This window comes from Notamacropus eugenii, chromosome 3 (genome assembly GCF_028372415.1).
Source record: "Notamacropus eugenii isolate mMacEug1 chromosome 3, mMacEug1.pri_v2, whole genome shotgun sequence".
NCBI lineage: Eukaryota > Metazoa > Chordata > Mammalia > Diprotodontia > Macropodidae > Notamacropus > Notamacropus eugenii.
The window spans coordinates 395,073,307-395,090,866 of record NC_092874.1 but is presented as its reverse complement, the minus strand read 5'-3'; the positions used below and the strand labels follow the sequence as shown (position 1 = coordinate 395,090,866).

Here is a 17,560-nt window from a genome sequence, read left to right as displayed (position 1 = left end):
TGATGTTGAAATTTAACATCATTAAACCAGAATGTAATTCCTGTGTCTGTTAGCGTAAAACTGATTTTTTTTTTTTAAATAAGCTATTGTAATTTGAGACCCAACTCATGATACTAAGTTTTTAAGGCTCTTGTCAGGTCATGGCTGAATTTGTTTTCATAATGTTGAATAATCACAGGATGAGTCAATTAGTAAGTGTTATTGAGTGTTTACCATATGCCAGGCCCTGTGCTAAGTGCTGAGGATACAAAAAGAGGCAAAAGACAGTCTCTGTTATCAAGGAGCTCATGATGTGATGGTTTGTTACATAGATTGTATTGTAGGGGATATTACTGAGTCATCATTTGTAGAATGTGCTCTTTGCATTATTTTCCCTGATGGGATGGTGAGAGGGGGCTAGATTTGTACTGTCACATTCTTCTCAAAAGCACCCCTTACATCTCTTCCCCCAAACCATGGGCCATTTGAAAGATGTCTTTTGCTCTGAGACAGATTCTAAAGATGATTGACCTCTTTGAGGATCGAGCCCATAAAACCTTCGTTGGCCTTATCAATTTAGTGCTTGGACCAGTAGGTCTGTTACTGGACAGTCAGATGTATAGCTTCCTTTATGAAATCTGTAGAATAGTACATAGAGAAAATCTGAGTCACTAACCTTGTTGTCATGTGGTTTTCATAATAGTTCTGAAGAGGAAGATTACACATCCTTCTCTTCCCTATTACCCAGCTGAATGACTGGTTTTTGTAGGCAATGGTAGACGGTCAGAGATTGTACTTAGGCAATATTTCACAACTGAAATTAGGGAGTTGTCAGAAGTGCTTTTTTGCTCTTGGGCTTATCTAACCAAACTCTCCCTCCCCACCCAAGGAAGAGTTTGACCTTTGAAGTTGCCTTATTGCACTGTTTTACTTGAAACCCAGCGTTGATACTCTTGAGTTTTCATTTGTAAGTTATTCCTTTCAAAGTCTTAAATCACAGTAACTTGGGGAAAAGTTGAATGGAGGTGTTAAATGCAAACATTGTACTTTGGATCAGCAGGCATGGGTTGAGTTTTGCTTCTGCCACAAACTATATTTTCTTAGGCTAGTTGTTTGGCCTCACAGATAGGGAAACTGAGACTAGTAGTGTTAGTGACTTGCTTATGACTTCATAGCTGGTTAGTGTGATAGCCAAAACTAGAACACAGATTTCCACCAACAGAGTCTAATCCATGCATACTTTAATATGCATGGTAAACTATCATATATGTAATCCCTAGGTAGACCGACTCTGTGAATTGTAGCAGACAAAAAAATAAAACAAATTGCCATCTAGATCAGGGACTTTTCACCTGGGATCCACAGACTTCTAAGTGTTCTGTGGATAGATTTTTTTTGGGAGGGCATCTGTGAACTTGCATGGGAAAAAACATTTATTTCAATATAATTGATTTCTTCTGAAATCTTGGTATTGTAATTTTATGCGGCATTGTTCTGGGAAGGTCTTTTGGCTTCACCAGACCAACCAAGAAGGGACCCACAATACACAGAAGATTAGGAACCTCTGATTTTGAACCACCTTTGGAGGGTAAGACTTGAGCATAACCTCTAATGGCAGACCTGAAGCTTTTTCAGCTAGGAAGGGACCTGCCCATACTCAATTCTAGAATGGGACATCAGAATATCACTCCCCCCTTCTCTTTTTTGGAGAAGAAACTGAGGTTTAGCATATAAAAGAACTTGTTAGTGGTCACTTGAAATCCAGTGTTCTTTTCCTTTTCGCTGTTGATAATTAAAAATCCATTTGGAACAGTCAAGTCAATCTTCTGTACAGGAAAAATGTTTGAAAAGAAATCCAAGGCTCTCAGCTCTTCTCCCAAGTTTGGTGCCAGCATCCACTGCTGCAGTCAAATCCCTGAGACAAGATGGTGAAAGTTGGCGTCAATGGACTAGGCTGTATTGTGTGCCTGGCGATCAGGTGAAGACATTGTGGCCATTCGTGACCCCTTTATTGACCTTAATCTCAAGTATAATGGTTCATATGGTCCATTATGATTCCACCCATAGCAAGTTTTAAGTTCAAGCACTGTCAAGGCTTAGAATGGAAGGCTTGGTGATCAATGGAAAAGCCATTACCATCTTCTAGGAACAGAATTCCACCAGTATTAAATGGGGAGATGTTGGAACTGAGTATGTTGTAGAGTCCACTGGTGTCTTTATCACCATGGAAAAAACCAGGGCTCATTTGAAGGGTGGAGCCAAGAGGGCCATCATCTCTGCTCATTATGTTGATGCCCCATGTAAGTGATGGGAGTGAACCATGAGAAATAAGATAATTTCCTTAAGATTGGCAGTAATGCATTCTGTACTACCCACTACTTGGCTTCTTTGACCAACTTTGGCATTGTGGAAAGATTCATGCATGACCACAGTCCATGCCATTATTGCTACCCAGAAGACAGTAGATGGCCCCTCTGGAAAGCTGTGGTGTAGGCATGATACTTCCAAAACATCATTCTTGCTTCCACTGGTGCTGCTAAGGCAAGGTCATACCAAAGCTGAATGGGAAGCTCACAGGTATGACTGTGTTCTCTCTCCGTATCTGCTGTGGATCTGTTCTGATGCCTGGAGAAACCTGCCATATATGATGGTAGTAACAAGAAAGTGAAGAAGCAAACATCAGAAGGACTCTTGAAGAGCATCTTGGGCTACACAGAAGACCAGGTTGTTTCCTATGACTTTAAAATTCTTCTGCCTTTGATGCTGGCCTTGGTATTGCTCTCAACGACCATTTTATCAAGCTCCTTTCCTGGTATATCAATGAGTATGGTGATAGCATTCATGTAGTAGACCTCATAGTCTACATGGTATTCAAGGAGTAAAGTGGAAAGCCTTGGATCATCATTCCCAGACAGAAAAGGAATTCCACTACTGGGAAGCCCATATCTCTAAATCTCTCTATGATGGGGATCCCATACTCCATTCGCATCCTTGCCCCAAATCAACCTTGTAGTAGGGAAGAGAAGCCTAGAGTCCCATATTGGACACCATCAAAATCACCATATTCAAATAGTGCAAAAAAAAAAAAAGACAGAAAGCAAAAAACTATCAACATGAATGTAAAACCATCCATTCTGTCTTTCTGTCACTCTCCCTTTTTCTTCTTTACACAGTCTTAAGTATTAAGGAACTTTAAAATAATCCAAAAGGGAGGTGGGGAGGGGGAAAACAGCAAGGAGATGATGTAAAAGGCTTATATAATTGATAATAAATTGGTACTCTAAATCTTTGTTCCCTAGAGGACCTTGATCAAAAAGATTTCTAAAGGATTGGAAATCCATCTTTAGTATAGGTGTTCAAAACATTAACTGTTAAATAGCTATCTAGTAGTAGATAAATGTGTGGGACTTTGCCTAAAACCATTCACTTTCTCAATCACATGAAAATCTTAAGAGCGGAATGAACAGTTTTCCCACACCTCTTTTAGAGAGGACAATGTGGAGGTAGCATATTTGTCTTCAAGTAGATAGTGACATGTTGAGTTTTTAACATGGACTTTTGAGGTAAAATAAGGAAGTCTGGCTTCCTAGCCCCTTAAATTATGTATGTGCTTAACCATAAAGATTTTGTAAAGACTACTTCAGGTGTGACTAGACCCTGGATTTTACCTTCAGTTTCTTCTGGTTTCTCAGACCTCTCTTTTAAATTATCTGGGTCATGTATACATATAACACAATGGAATTTTAGAGTTTATCTTGTCATTTTACAGATGAGAAGACTGAGACCCAGTGACTTTTCCATATTGATCATCTCAGAGAAATGCTCTGAGATGTGTGTGTAGTGAAGGAGGCAGGAAAGCAGGTTCCAACCCTGCCTCTCATTAACTAGCCTAAAGGTTTGGTTCTCTATAAAATGAAGAGTTTGAACTAGATGCTTTCTAAGATTTCTTTCCAGCTGTTTTGTTTTGATTCTTTTTTTTGATGGTGACTTTCATGTTGCTTTTATAGCTGTTAATGTTTCAAAAAATGAATGAGTTGGAAGTTTCCAGATTGAGGTATTACTGTTAGGAGAGGTTTATGGTAGAAAGATGTAAGTGAATATCATCCTCAGTAGTTCACTATCCTCCAGGGCTTGAGAAAACACTAGTAATTATCCTTATCAAGTTGGCAGGCTACTCAGCTTGGCATTATTGTAGGCTGGATCACTAATTAAATCCAGTAGGAAAGCTCCTTGAGGGCAGGAACAGTTCATTTTTTGTATTCCCTGCACCATAGGCATTATGCCTTGTACATAATTTGGGTTAAATAAATAAATGCTTGTTGAATGAAATCCAAATTGAGTTTTACTATTGGGTGTGAAGGTAGAAGCTATGAAGCTATTTATGGACAAACTTGGCTGGTTTGAGCACTTTAAATCACTAGAGAATTAGAATGACATTTTATATTCTCTTCAGTATTACAAATTATTTTTTCTTTATCCACTAGACATATGACCATGGAAGAGAACTGGCTTTATAGTAATTGTCCCTCAGATATGCATAGCATTTTTTTCTTCACTCTGTCATTCCTTTTTATTTTATTGGAATGTTTAATCCATTATTAAAGTTTTCAAAGCTAGGTTTATATTTTGCTCAATCTCTTTTTCTCAACTTTGTTTTTTTAACATTCTAAGTTCCAAATTCTCTCCCTTCTTCTCCCTTCTACCCTCTTTGAGAAGATAAGCAATTAAAAAAATGAATGTTTTTCTTTTTCATATTTTATTTTTTCCAGTGACATGTAAAAACAATTTTTAACATTTGTTTTTAAAGGAAGGATTGAAGAAGGCTTCCTGTAGAAGCTGGGAAGTCAGGAGACAGAGATATTTGTGGTGGGGGGCAGGTGTATGGAGGGGGAAAAAAGCATTCTGTGTGTGAGAGACAGCCAATGAAAATACCCTTAGGCAAGAGATTCAGGTGCTTGTCTCCCTGGGTGGAAGAGTCCTAGAAAGGTTGGGGCTAGGGGGCCAGGCAGTGAAGCTAGCTTAGGAAAGGGTTTTATATTTGACCCTGGATTCACTGAAAATTATTGAGTTAGGGGTGTGTTTGTGAGTGACATGGTCAGAACTTTAGGAAGATCATTTTGACAGATGAGTGAGGATAGATTGGAGTGAGGAGAGACTTGGGGGCAATGAGAACTAACCAGAAGGCTGCTGTATTGGTTCAGGTGTGAGGTAATCAGGGCTTGCACCAGGGTGGTGGCAGTTTCACAGTAGACGAGGGATGTTAGAAAAGTAAAGTAGTATTTTGCAACATATAATATATGATAGATTGAGAGTTAGGAGTTAAGGATGACATCCAGGTTTCAAGCGTGGGTGACTGGGAGGATGATGGTGTTCCCAGTGGTAACAGAGAAGTTTGGAAAGGGAGAGGGTTTGGAGGGAAAGATTATGAATTCCATTTTGGACATGCTGAATTTAAGATACATATAGGACATTCAGTTTGAAATGTCTAATAGGCAGTTGGAGATGTGAGACCAGAGGTCTGCAGAGAGATTAGGTCTGGATAAGTAGATTTGAGAATTAGCAGAGAGATAATTAAATCCTTGGAGGCTGATGAGCTCATCTAGTGAAATAGTATAGAGGGAAAAGAGGAGGCCCTAGGACAGAACCTTATTGAACATGAATACCCACGATTAGTGATGAAAAAGCAATAAAGCTGCCCCTCAGCTCCAACATTCTAACTTCCTTATGGGCCTCACTGAACAGCAGGCGTGTCCTGATTTAACCAATCTACTTTAAGCACACCTTAGGCCCCAGACAGTACAGCCACCGCCTCTAGATCCAATTCACATATTTGAACAGGTGTGTCCTTGTATTCAACCACAATCACATCATCCGTTTTAGCCCAAGGCAGGACCACAGTCCTAACTATCCATCTTGATCAAACAGGACCACATAGCTAGCCAATCAGAAAGCAGCACAACCAGGATATTTGACCACCAAAGCATAGAAGGGACCCCTCCCCTATTACCTAATCCCTTAACAAACTCCTCCTACCTCTTTAATATTCATAATTTCTTTTCTCGGCATCATTACATTATAAATTTGCCTATGTTGTCTTACTAAGTTGCTGGTTCCTCTTAGAACCTTGCCAGCTCCTGAGGGGCGTCAGTCCTCAATAAACACCTATACTTGGATTAGAGGTGGTCTGACTCTAAATTCTTTGAGATGACCCCACAATACACCATGAAACTGCAACAGTTAGCAGGCATGATCTGGATGAAGAATCTGGAGAAGGAGACTGAGGAGAGGTCAGATAAGTAAGAGAACTAGGATAGAGAATAGGGCCCTAAAAACCTGGAGAGAAGAGATATCAAGGAGAGAGTGATCAACAGTGTCAAAGACTGCAAAGAAGGATGAGGATAGAGAAGGAGCCATCAGAGATTGAGATCATTGGTAACTTTTGAGAGAGCAATTTCAGTTGAATTATGAGGTTGGAAACCAGATGGTAGAGCATTATGAAGAGAGTGAAAGTAGAGGAAGTGACGGCACCTACAAGGAATTTAGCCATAAAAGGGAGGAGAGATATGTAACTCTAGATGGGGATGGATGGATGGATGAATTGAGGGTTTTTTGAGGAAGGGGAGAGCTAGGCACATTTGACATTTAAGTTAGAACAGAAGTAATCTGGGGAATGTAGAAATCGACAGCAGCATACATTATTCTTACTAAGTGCTCAAAAAAAATTACACCTGTTCCTTCTGGGATAAAAAGGCTTAAAAAAAAAATTTTTTTTAAAAAAAATTTTCCTTTAAGAGAAAGGCTGCATATACTGCTGAACAAAAGGGAGAGGAGACCAAGGCTAAATGACATGTTTCTGAAAGCCTGTGATGTGCATATGATCTGTTTCTCTGGCTCAAGGACAAGATTTATTATACCCAAGAATCAGGGGAATATAATAATGCATTTTTTAAACTCTTGTAAGGTTCCATCCAGGCTAAGTGGATTAGAATGAGGTTGCTTTTCTGCCCTTTCTGAGTGGGGTCCCTGCAATAGCCCTTGAAGCTGTCACCATTATCTTGTTTTGACCCAGATTAGGGAGATTTCTTTTGCAAAATTATGGCATTTTAACACTGGAAGGGCCACTATCATGAAGATAGTCAAGGTCTGACCTGGGACAAGAACCCTGGTTTCCTGACTCCGTCAGGAATTTCAGATAAACTGGGGACCAGGTAAAGATGTGAGTAATAATAGTTTTAAATTAGGAAAGGGCAGGGGAAAGATGAACATGAAGTAAAATTGTAGTCAAAGCATTTATTTATTCAGAGATTTAATGTTGATTTTTATTTACAGTTTTTTGCTTTCTTGTTTATTAATTCACAACTAATTCTTCCTCTTGCAGCAGATTCTCATAGTAAAAGTCATAGTGGTTTGTTCAGGGACTGAGGATGTCAGTTAATTTTGTTTTCTTCTTAGCTCCTTGTCTTGTTGGAGGGAGAAAACCTTGTCTACCTTTTGTGTTGCCTCGTCCAGAAAGTCTGGTTGGCCACTACTGGATAGTAATTAACTTGGAACTCACTTAAACAATTGTTTTTAAGCTTGACTCTGTCCAGAAGCTGTTTGGAGAACAGCTGCAATGTTAGTGGCATTCACCTACTCATCCTACAGGAAGATGTGACTCTTTTGAGTATATAACTCCGTCACTTCACAAGCAGTTGCTCATTATGTAGATGAAACTCTTGCAGGAAGTTTCAGGGTACCACGTTCATTAAAAACGGAGGTAAGCATTCTTGTGAAGCTGGCCTTCCAGATGTAGTGATTGCAGCCTTAACATTTGACTATGGGAAACAGTAAAATTCTTCACAAGAAACCACATGGCTTACAGTTATAGATGACTCAGCACTGCATCTTTGTTTTGAAGGAAAGATTCTTTTAAAAGTCTCTTCACTTTCCCTTCCCAGGAAGATTGTTTTTGTATGTAGAACTTGGGGGTGATCTATGTGGAATACTGAGTGTGTTTCATTTTGATTTTAATGGGTAGTCCGTAGGTTTTGCAAAAGGGTCAGCTTTATTTTAGTACTGAATACTTTAGTACTGAAGTACATAGAATATAGTAACTGATCCTTATGTCCAAGTTCTTGCCTTTTCCCTATTCTTATGGGTCTTGGTTTATGCAGAGCAATGAGATGAATTTTATGGCCAGTGAATAAGAACATTTGTGGGTCCTCACCCTAAACCCACCTCCCTCCATTATGAAGTCACTGTTACCTTTTCAGGTGGTTTTCCTTTTGATTGAAACATAGCTATTATGTAGATATTGTTTTTATGGTCTATGGTATGGTTACAGTAACATGAAATTCTGTCTTAGGACTAAATGAACTATCCTTATGGATAAAGACTCCTTTAGTTAAATGTTTTTTACTTCGCTTCTTTTGAATATGTGGTAGCTATTACATTGTAAACCATATGTCCACTTACTGTGACAGATAAGAGAAGTAGATGAAGTAGTCAAACCTGAGCCTTAGTTTCTCCATCTGTAAAATGATTTTTATCTAGGAAGAAGTTATAGCAAGTTCCCAATGATACTCTTAAATCGAACTGTCTTACAATGTCTTACAACTTTTTTTTTCTCTCAACAGAGTTGGTGTTTTGGAAGAATCCTTCACCTGCCTAGGCATCCTCTTGGCCATTCTCTTGTTTCCCATTGGATTTATCTGCTGTTTTGCTTTGAGAAGGCAAAAATGTCCTAACTGTGGAGTAGTTTATTTTTAAATGGAACAACCAAACCCAGCTTTCCTATCCCCACTTTTCTTTTTCTAATGTAAATGTCTTGTATAATAGCTTTATTTGATCAAGTATCAGAACTGTTTTGTAAAGTGTGATGGGATAGCCAATGTTTCATGGGCTTGTGATTTGAAGAATATGGAGAAAAAGCAAACTTGCTTTCACGGTTAATGAAAACTCTGATTTAAGACATGGGCTTCTTTTTTTGCAGTTTTCACTTTGTGCAAATTGAGAAATGCTGTTTTTATAAATGAGGTTCATACTGTTTTAACTGGTTCTGCTTAATTTGATGTTTGCACATTGTCACTTCTGTATATTTTTTAAAAATAAAGTTAACTCACCTCAACTCTTTGACTTCAATCATTGTTGTGAAATCAGGCGCGGTACTCTATGGTAAAACTGAATATAGCCTGAATGCTGGACATGTTTTGTTATGAAAAGTGAATTTCAATTCCTTTATCTTTGAAATACGTGTAACATATATAAAAGTACAAGAGAAGTACTTTGGTTACTTAGCTTGGTTTTCTAAAGACAAAAACTATCTTTCAGTAAGTTATTCCAGTTATCTAAAACAGCCTACTGGCTTAATAGTATTTAATAACACAGGTGTATCTTCTGGAACACATTGATTACATTGTACAATGTGCATTGGTTTTAAAAATATATGTAACTGGCTAGACATTTTATTTCACAGACTATATCATTGATGTAGAACAAGAAGAAACCTTAAAAGTCATATATAGTTCACTCTCACTGTGCAGATGAGAAAATTGAAGCTCAGAGAGGTGGTTTCTATTAGTGTGACACTGGGCAAGTAAATGGCAGACAGGATTTGAACCCATTCCCAATTTCCAAGCACAGCTTCTATAACATGCATTCAGAATTGTTTTTTAAAGTAACTCAGAAAATCAGCTGAACAAAAATGAATGTTTGAATTGGGTTTTTTATTAAATTGAAGTATCTTGAAATTTATGTGGCATATAACCTCACACAGAACATAATTTTTACAGATTTTTAAAATCCAGAACGAGCAAATTCCTCACAACATCCTTGTGAGGTAGGTAAAAGGTGACAGGCAGGCATAGGTATTCCTCTAAACTATATAGCAAAGATAGGAGACTGGGAAGCAGTAAGTTCACTACCTCATTATGCTATACTTTTAAGATTGATTGTAGGCATAGGGGAGAAACAAAATGATCCATGTTGTTATTCCATCCTATCTCCTCCCCCCAACTTTTCAGTTCTCTTTTGTGTACGTGCTTGGCAGGTCAACTTCTAGATATTTTTACAGGTAGATCTGCTTCTTTAAATGCACTTGGATTTCCTTCCATCTTGTACAGAATGGATGTCTTCCAGAGACTTGGAAGCCATGAAGCCCCAATCCACGGTATCACTTATTCATGTGACAGTTAACTGCTCAGCTAAGAACCAAAGCTTCCATTCCAGGGTAACAGAAGTCCTAAGGCTATGTCTTAACTTAAATGTGAAGTTCTTCTGTTTGGATTCGGCAGTACCAGGGGAGCTGTTCTTTGAGAAGAGCTATGGGCTTAACTGTCCAGAAGCTGCTTTTATGTATATAAGCTTTTCTGTAGTTAGCCAGGTTGCCAGAGCTACAGGATCTTAACAGCTGTTGAGAGGAGGATGACTTTTCATAAACACATATAAGACATGGGATAGCTGATCTACAGACTGAAATTTTTTACGTATATTTGACCTCTAATAATTGAACTTATGAAAAGGAAGGTTACATTGTGTTTTCTAAATTTGTGTTTCTGCAACCTGGAAAAAATAAGAACAGGGACACAGCTTGGCTTAAATGTGAGTAGCAATACATGCAGGCAGTAGGTTAGGTTTAAATAGTTTTACTCCTGATGCTGACTGGCTGTCTGTGTCTCCCTTCCTCTATTTCCCCCCTCTCCCTACTCACTCATAAGGGGAGACTGTCATTCCACAATAGTACCCAGAGACTTGGTTGGCTTTGGGAAACTAGGGAAGAAAAAAATGGACTTTGGCTACTTACATTAGTTCTGTCGAATCCAAATGGTAATGAGTATAATAGTAATTAAACCCATACGTGTCCTGTACATAAGGATCCCTATGGACCATGATGACATACTGACTTATTTTTATTTACTTTGTTAAATATTTCCCAATTAAATTTTAATCTGGTTTGGACCATACCCAGGAGTGTTGTGGGCTGCATGGGGGGGGGGGGGGGGGATACCTGTTTATCTTTTTGAGTTTCAGATGAAACTAACTGAAGGTACAGAATTCTGAAGGTTCTAATGATTATCTCAGATGAAACATAGTAATACCCAACACAAGATAATCTCATTATTGAAGACTGACTAAAGCAGTAATCTATTCTTAATAAAAGTTATCTGGGGCAAACATATTCCTCCCTTTTAAAATGTTCAAACCTCTGAGTATATTCATGGTGGGAGACCCGGTCGAATAGATAGATTAATGAATGTCTCTATGTAGAAGTCTTAAACTTTGGGAGGTTTTGTTTTTGGTTTTTTTTTTGGTGCACCATTGTAGGTTTATTTGACATGGTATAGTACAAGAATCCCAACATGCTTTCTACATTGTATTTTGAAATTTTATTTGTGAATCTGGAGTACAACCCAATATTCAATAGTTTTTACAAGTCATTTTTTAGGAAGAATGGTTCAAAAAATTATGTGTGACAAAGATGATTTCTCCCAAGATTGAGTGTGACTATTAGGGAAGGGAGGTGAATTCCCCTTTATAGGGTATTTAGGGTTTGTATGCTTTGATTTTAAAAAATAAAAATTTAAATTAAAAAAACCTAACACACTTTACAATTTGAAATGGTATCTTAATCTAAGTCAGCACAAATAACTTATCTTTGCATGATGCAAATCCATGAAATAGTACAGTGCTATTGTTCATATAGCACTTGTTTATTAACCTTAAAGTAAAAGAACAATTTCTGCACCTGAATGCAGAGATAGCATGAAAGCAGACAATTGTTTATTTCTATAAAATTATGCATTTAAAAAACAGAATGCTACAACCCCCAAAGAGAATCAATGGAACAGTCTATTGGTTGGCCAAACAAATGAACAAGACAATATTTAAGTTATTAATTGTGGTGGTTATTACAATATATTATGTTCACTTAAAGACAGAAGTGAGCTCACTCTCGAATCTTAAGAGCAATTATGATTTCCTTAATTTAACAGATTCATTGAAAACTGGAAAAACTTGTTATATTCCATTCCTATACAATGAAAGCAAATGTTAAACAAGATAATCATAATATTGAACATGTAGTTACACGAGAAATAGTGATGGGCATTAACTTCCTTGACGAATTCGTTCATCGAATTATTGGGGCTGACCTGTCATTTGTCACTGTTGGTCGGAGTTTCACGGTAGCAAAAGGATTTTCTCCACTGTGGATCAAGAAAAAAAACCAGACAACCAGTTACCAAAGAAAAGTTACAGAGATGTTTGATTGTTAGCTCTGCCAATTGGAACTAATATTTCACTTTTAAGAAATAACATTTCTAACTCTTGCACTTAAATGTGAATTCTGCATGTATAGTAATGGAAACTGAAATGGTACATCTTATCACATCTAGTGATGCACTTAAGTTTAACCTTCCCAAAGAAACCACAGTTTACATCAATATTAAGATTAAATTATTTTGAGACAAATGAAACAAAAGTATATCTTGCTCTTTTTCTGTGGGTTTCCCATGAAGATGCCATCTTGGAGGATACTTGGGATAGATTCACTAAGTGGCAAATTGTGGTAGAGCAAGACCAGGAAAGCTCTCATAAACAGTGATAGAGAGTGGTGGGTATCAAAGTCTATCTTAGTACAAGGAATAACAAAGAAATAGCTAGTTAATTTTAGCTCACCCTCAGATTTTTTTTGGTGTGTGAGGCAATTGGGGTTAAGTGACTTGCCTAGGATCACACAGCTAGTGTCAAGTGTCTTGAGGCTGGATTTGAACTCTGGTCCTCCTGACTCTAGGGCCAGTGCTCTATCCACTGCACCACCCAGCTGTCTCTTCTTTGTTTCTTTCTTACATAAGAATCTTCTATTGTATGCTGCTGTGCCAGCAGTGTAATGAAACTATACACATACTTTCAGCCATGATGAAAATAGCTGCCAGTATTGTATATAGCACTTTACTAGGATTTATAAAGCACATTTAATGGCACTTTAATTTTTTTAAAGCAAAAAGTATCTCTCCCATCTCTTTCCATTAAAAACAAAACCAAAGCTTTGTAACATGTATAGTCAAGCAAAATCCCTTCATTGGCTATGTCCAAAAGATAAGTCTCCTTCTGTACTTTGAGTCCATTAATTATGAGAAACTTAAAAAAATACTCATTCCTGATCTGTGATGTAATAATTCTATAAAATTATATGTGGAAACTCCAAACACCAATATAAATCAGTAACTGTAAATAAGGGGTTCTTAACTTTTTTTGTGTTATGGACCCCTTTCTCAGAATGTTTTTAAATACCTAAAATAAAATACATAGGAATAAAAAGGGCAACAATTCTACTGAAATTCAGTTATCAGTATTTTAAAAATAAGTTCATAGACAATAGGTTAAGAACTTCTGCTGCAAATTAACAACTGCAATGAGATTAAGCCCAAAGTTAATCAGCAGATGTCAGAGGCAAGACTTGAATCTGAGTCTTCATAACTCCAAAGTCAACCCTACCATTATACCATGCTGCTTTGGGATAGGCACAGCAGTATGATTTGCCTGAAGTCTCTAGCAGTAAAATCTATACTATAGATATTTTGATAATAAAATAGATTTAGTAAAGTTAAATTACTTCTTTACAGTTAAATATCAAAGTGTCCAAGGTGGGACTGGAAATTATATTTTTCCTGACTCTAAATCCAGAACTGTCCATTGTATTCTTAGAATTCAGAGTACCTTCATTTAACATTAACCCTGGACCATTCCTAGGTTCCTACCATATAGGTAGAATTTCCCTATAACAATCCTTTTAGTAGCCCTGCTTTGAAGAGGTTGTAAGATGCAATTTCATACGAAATTCTCTCTAGAAAATATTATTGATGTTGTTTGTTCTTCATTTTCAAAGAAGACCAATGGTATCACAGGGTGATGTCTTGACTTGGATTAGAAGTGAGGCAGAGTTGCATAACGTCCTCAGCCCCACTCTCTCTTCCTGAGTCATTGTAGTCCAGTGGTAGGCCAAAAGTCAAGATGACTGATGGTGGTAAGATACCATTGTCCTTTGATGTTACACCAGTTAGAAAACATTTGTAGTGTATTACCATGTGAAGTACAAAAGCAAAACAATTCCTGTGTTGAAGGAGTTTTCATTCATCCTACTGGGGGATGCAACACAACACTGATAGTGGGATAAAGCTACTAATTCACTGGTATGGCATGAATGGCTTTAGAGTTTTTCCAGTAGCAAGGATAGCTTTGGATTGAACCATCCATACGCTTATGTATGTCTCCTGGTAAGTAATAATTGCAGGGCTAGGGGTATAAGTTTGTAACCACTAAATAAAGCACCTGTGTGCACAGTGGAAAATAGCAGACTAGAGTGTTGAGATGACATTAAATACCTTAGGAAAGGAGGCTTGGCTATTCCATTTGTATCTGGCTTCTGCAAAGAAAGAAGATGAAAGTTATTAATATAACAATTAAAAATTTATTCTGAATTTCACACACAACATTCTCATATATAAAATAGAACAGAAAATGGATTACATATGGAACCATGAATCTCTAGAATATGTAGTTTGCTTTAAAAAAATTTAGCACATTAGTTTCGGAACTGTTTGAAACTTGTCCTTGAATTTCCTTCTGTTCTGTTCTATGCATTTTTAAAGATGTTTCAGTGACACCCCTTTTGGTGGCCACTATCACTAATACCTCTCATTCCCCCAATAAAAAGGGAAAATATGATCCTTCTAACAAGTATAGTTCAGCAAAACAAACCTACACATTTGCCATGCCTAAAAAATGTTTGTCTCATTCAAGCATAACAATTTTAAGAGTTGAAAAAAGAGAAATATTGTAATTATTTTCCTTAAATGCAAATAAACATATACATTTTAGAAGCTTTAGATGTTTTAAAACATATCCCTTTCTACTGAGGTGCAAACATTCAGAGCAAGATATATTTGCAATTTTTAAATTAAGATAATAATTGACATACAAAACTTGAGAGTTGGCAAGGTGATTTATATACAGTATTTTATTTGAGCCTCAAAACAAACCTTTAAGCAAGTACTAGAGGTACTAGTCCCATTTCTGACTAGTTTACATAGTGTCAGAGGTGGAATCTGAGCTCAAGTCTCTCTGACTTGAAATTCCTCTGGCCACTCAAATCAGTTAAATAGCATTTTTTTCCAATAGGGTGATGAGGCGTGGGGTCTCAATTGTAGAAAAGCCATAAAATAAAGTAATTAAGTGAAAAACCATAAGAAACTTAAAAGGTGGAAGGTTGGACATGGTGACCTGTTACTAAACTGTAACTTAGACACTGATTCATAACTGAAGATGCTATGATCTATGAAAGCCAAAATAAGAATATTGTGATCGATATGTGACTGGGATGTGATCAATACACAAACTTGTGTTTGGGTATAACACTGGCTGAACTCCCAAGCTCTTTACTAAGCAGAAAACCAAAACCAAAAATATCCACCAATCAGTAGGGGTACACTCTCTAGCTCCTCCTGCCTTTGTTTTCTATAAATACCATTGAATTTTTGGGGTTCTTTGCAGGAATCCACTAAACTGTCTGACCACAGCTCCAGACTGAAGACTGCTGTGTTTATAATGACTAATTAAAGGTAGGTGGTTCAGTGGATAGAGCACCAGTGCAGGAGGACCTGAGTTCAATTCTCACCTCAGACAAGTCACTTAACCCCAATTGCCTCATCCTGGGTCATCTCCAGTCATCCTGAGGAGTATCAGGTCACTGGATTCAGATGGCTCTGGAGGAGAAGTGAGGCTGGTGACCTGCACAGCCCTCCCTCACCCAAAACAAAGTCAAGTGCAAGTCATGTCATCATTTCTCTGATGGCATGGTCTTCTTTGGCAACGAAGGATGAACACACACACTAAAAAAACCTATAATCAATATGGAGATACTTGGCTTCTTCCTTTGATATCAAAAGAACACCTCATAGTCATGGGTAGGTACAGGGTTCCCCAGCCAGGGGAATGCCAGACCTTCATGAGGTGGTTTTCCTTCCTTCCATAGATTCTGATGAACATTTTATTCTATATGGGCCATAGAATTTGGGGACAACTGATCTATTTTCTTCATGGACTCTTCCGGTGCAGAAAAGATTCAGTGATTGCAGATGTACGTTGAAATTCTGTGGCCTAAAAAAGATCCTTATCAAAGTAAAAAGCTAACAAAAATGGTGACTTTTCAAGAACTTGCAGCAGCAGTTGGAATGACTGAGGTTCAGGAATAGTTTGATAAGATGTTAGGAAGGTAGAAAAAAAAACTAAATTTCCTGTTTTGAAAAGACATCAACAGAGTGGAAAGGATTTGTGTTAATTCCACAGCAGGTGGGTCCTGGGTACATTTTCAAGTCTTAGCTAATTGGCCTTATGCAATTTTCTTCATTTCTCTGGACCTGAATTTTCTTATCTACAAAATAAGGGGATTATATATGAATCTAGTGGAATATTATGGAAGTGATGCAAGAAATCAGAGAAAAACAAGATTGACATGAAATGATACAAGGTGAATATTGCAAAACCAAGAGAATGTAAAGAATGACTACAAAAATAACTGAAAGCATCCCTAAAAAGCATCTGAATGCAGATAAACTGCAATGAATAATCTGAGCATGTAACACACATTCCTAGTTTTCAGTCTCTTTCTCTCTGGCTGTGCCATTTTGGGGACACCTGCTCCCTAAATCTGGGGCTCTTTGTCAGTTTTTGGTCTCTCCAGATCTACAAACTTTTTTAAGGTTTACATCCTTGCATTTACTTATTACACCTTGTAAAAGGTAAAGAGGGGGGGAAATAGTGCCCTAGGCCTTAAGAGTTTTGGCTTGTTTATCTTCATGATCTAATGTGGCAGAAGGGCAGAAAGGGAGGGGATGCAGCCAGTCGCTGGTGCCCAAGTTGGACATGACTTCCTGGAAATTTCTCAGCCCTTCTCATCACCTAGGCCTTTTTTCTTTCCCAGGATTAGCCTTTGCAATCTGCATAAACTTTCCCTGAGTGTGGGGAAAGATGGAGTGAAAAACCTAGAGGAGAAAATCTTGTTTAGCTGCAAGTCTTAGACCAGGGGCTATAGTTCTGAATTCCAGAAAACAGAAATGAGAGATAAGAAGGTTTTCTTGAATGTAATATGCAAAGAAACAGAAGAAAACAGCAGAATGGGAAAGACAAGAGGACTCTTAAAAAATTAGAGATAATTAAGGAAAATTTCATGCAAAAATGGGCATGATAAAAGACAAAAATTGGTAGGGACAGAAACAAGAGTAAGAAGAGGTGGCGGTAATACACAAAAGAGTTATAGAAGAAAGAACTTAACATCTCTGATAATCAAGAGGTTGTGGTTACTGATCTAGAGCCAGATATCCTAGAAGTCAAATGGGCCTTAGGAAGCACTGCTAACAATAAGGCGCATGATGGAATTCCAGCTGAACTATTTAAAATCCTGAACGATGATGTTGTTAAAGTGCTACATGCAATATGCCAGGAAACTTGGAAAACTCAACAGTGGCCACTGGGTTGGAAAGACCAGTTTATGTCCCAATCTTAAAGAAGGACAAAGCCAAGGAATGTTCAAATTACTGAACAACTG

The 17,560-nt window shown here is 37.6% G+C and overlaps 2 protein-coding genes across 2 annotated transcripts in view; one reads left to right on the top strand and one right to left on the bottom strand.

Moving 5' to 3' along the window:
- The window catches only part of BRI3 (brain protein I3), a 34,173-nt gene extending 25,088 nt beyond the window's left edge, over positions 1 to 9,085 (top strand). Inside the window, exon 3 of the mRNA XM_072597820.1 lies at positions 8,595 to 9,085. Within this exon, the coding sequence (XP_072453921.1) occupies positions 8,595 to 8,727 (133 nt within the window). The 3' untranslated portion in view covers positions 8,728 to 9,085. The remainder of the gene's footprint in view (positions 1 to 8,594) is intronic.
- A 579-nt stretch (positions 9,086 to 9,664) lies between these two features.
- Positions 9,665 to 17,560, bottom strand: part of BAIAP2L1 (BAR/IMD domain containing adaptor protein 2 like 1) — a 138,027-nt gene continuing 130,131 nt past the window's right edge. Inside the window, exons 13-14 of the mRNA XM_072597819.1 lie at positions 14,340 to 14,380; positions 9,665 to 12,161 (exon numbers count right to left, since the gene is read on the bottom strand). Coding sequence (XP_072453920.1) covers positions 12,086 to 12,161; positions 14,340 to 14,380 — 117 coding nt within the window. The 3' untranslated portion in view covers positions 9,665 to 12,085. The remainder of the gene's footprint in view (positions 12,162 to 14,339; positions 14,381 to 17,560) is intronic.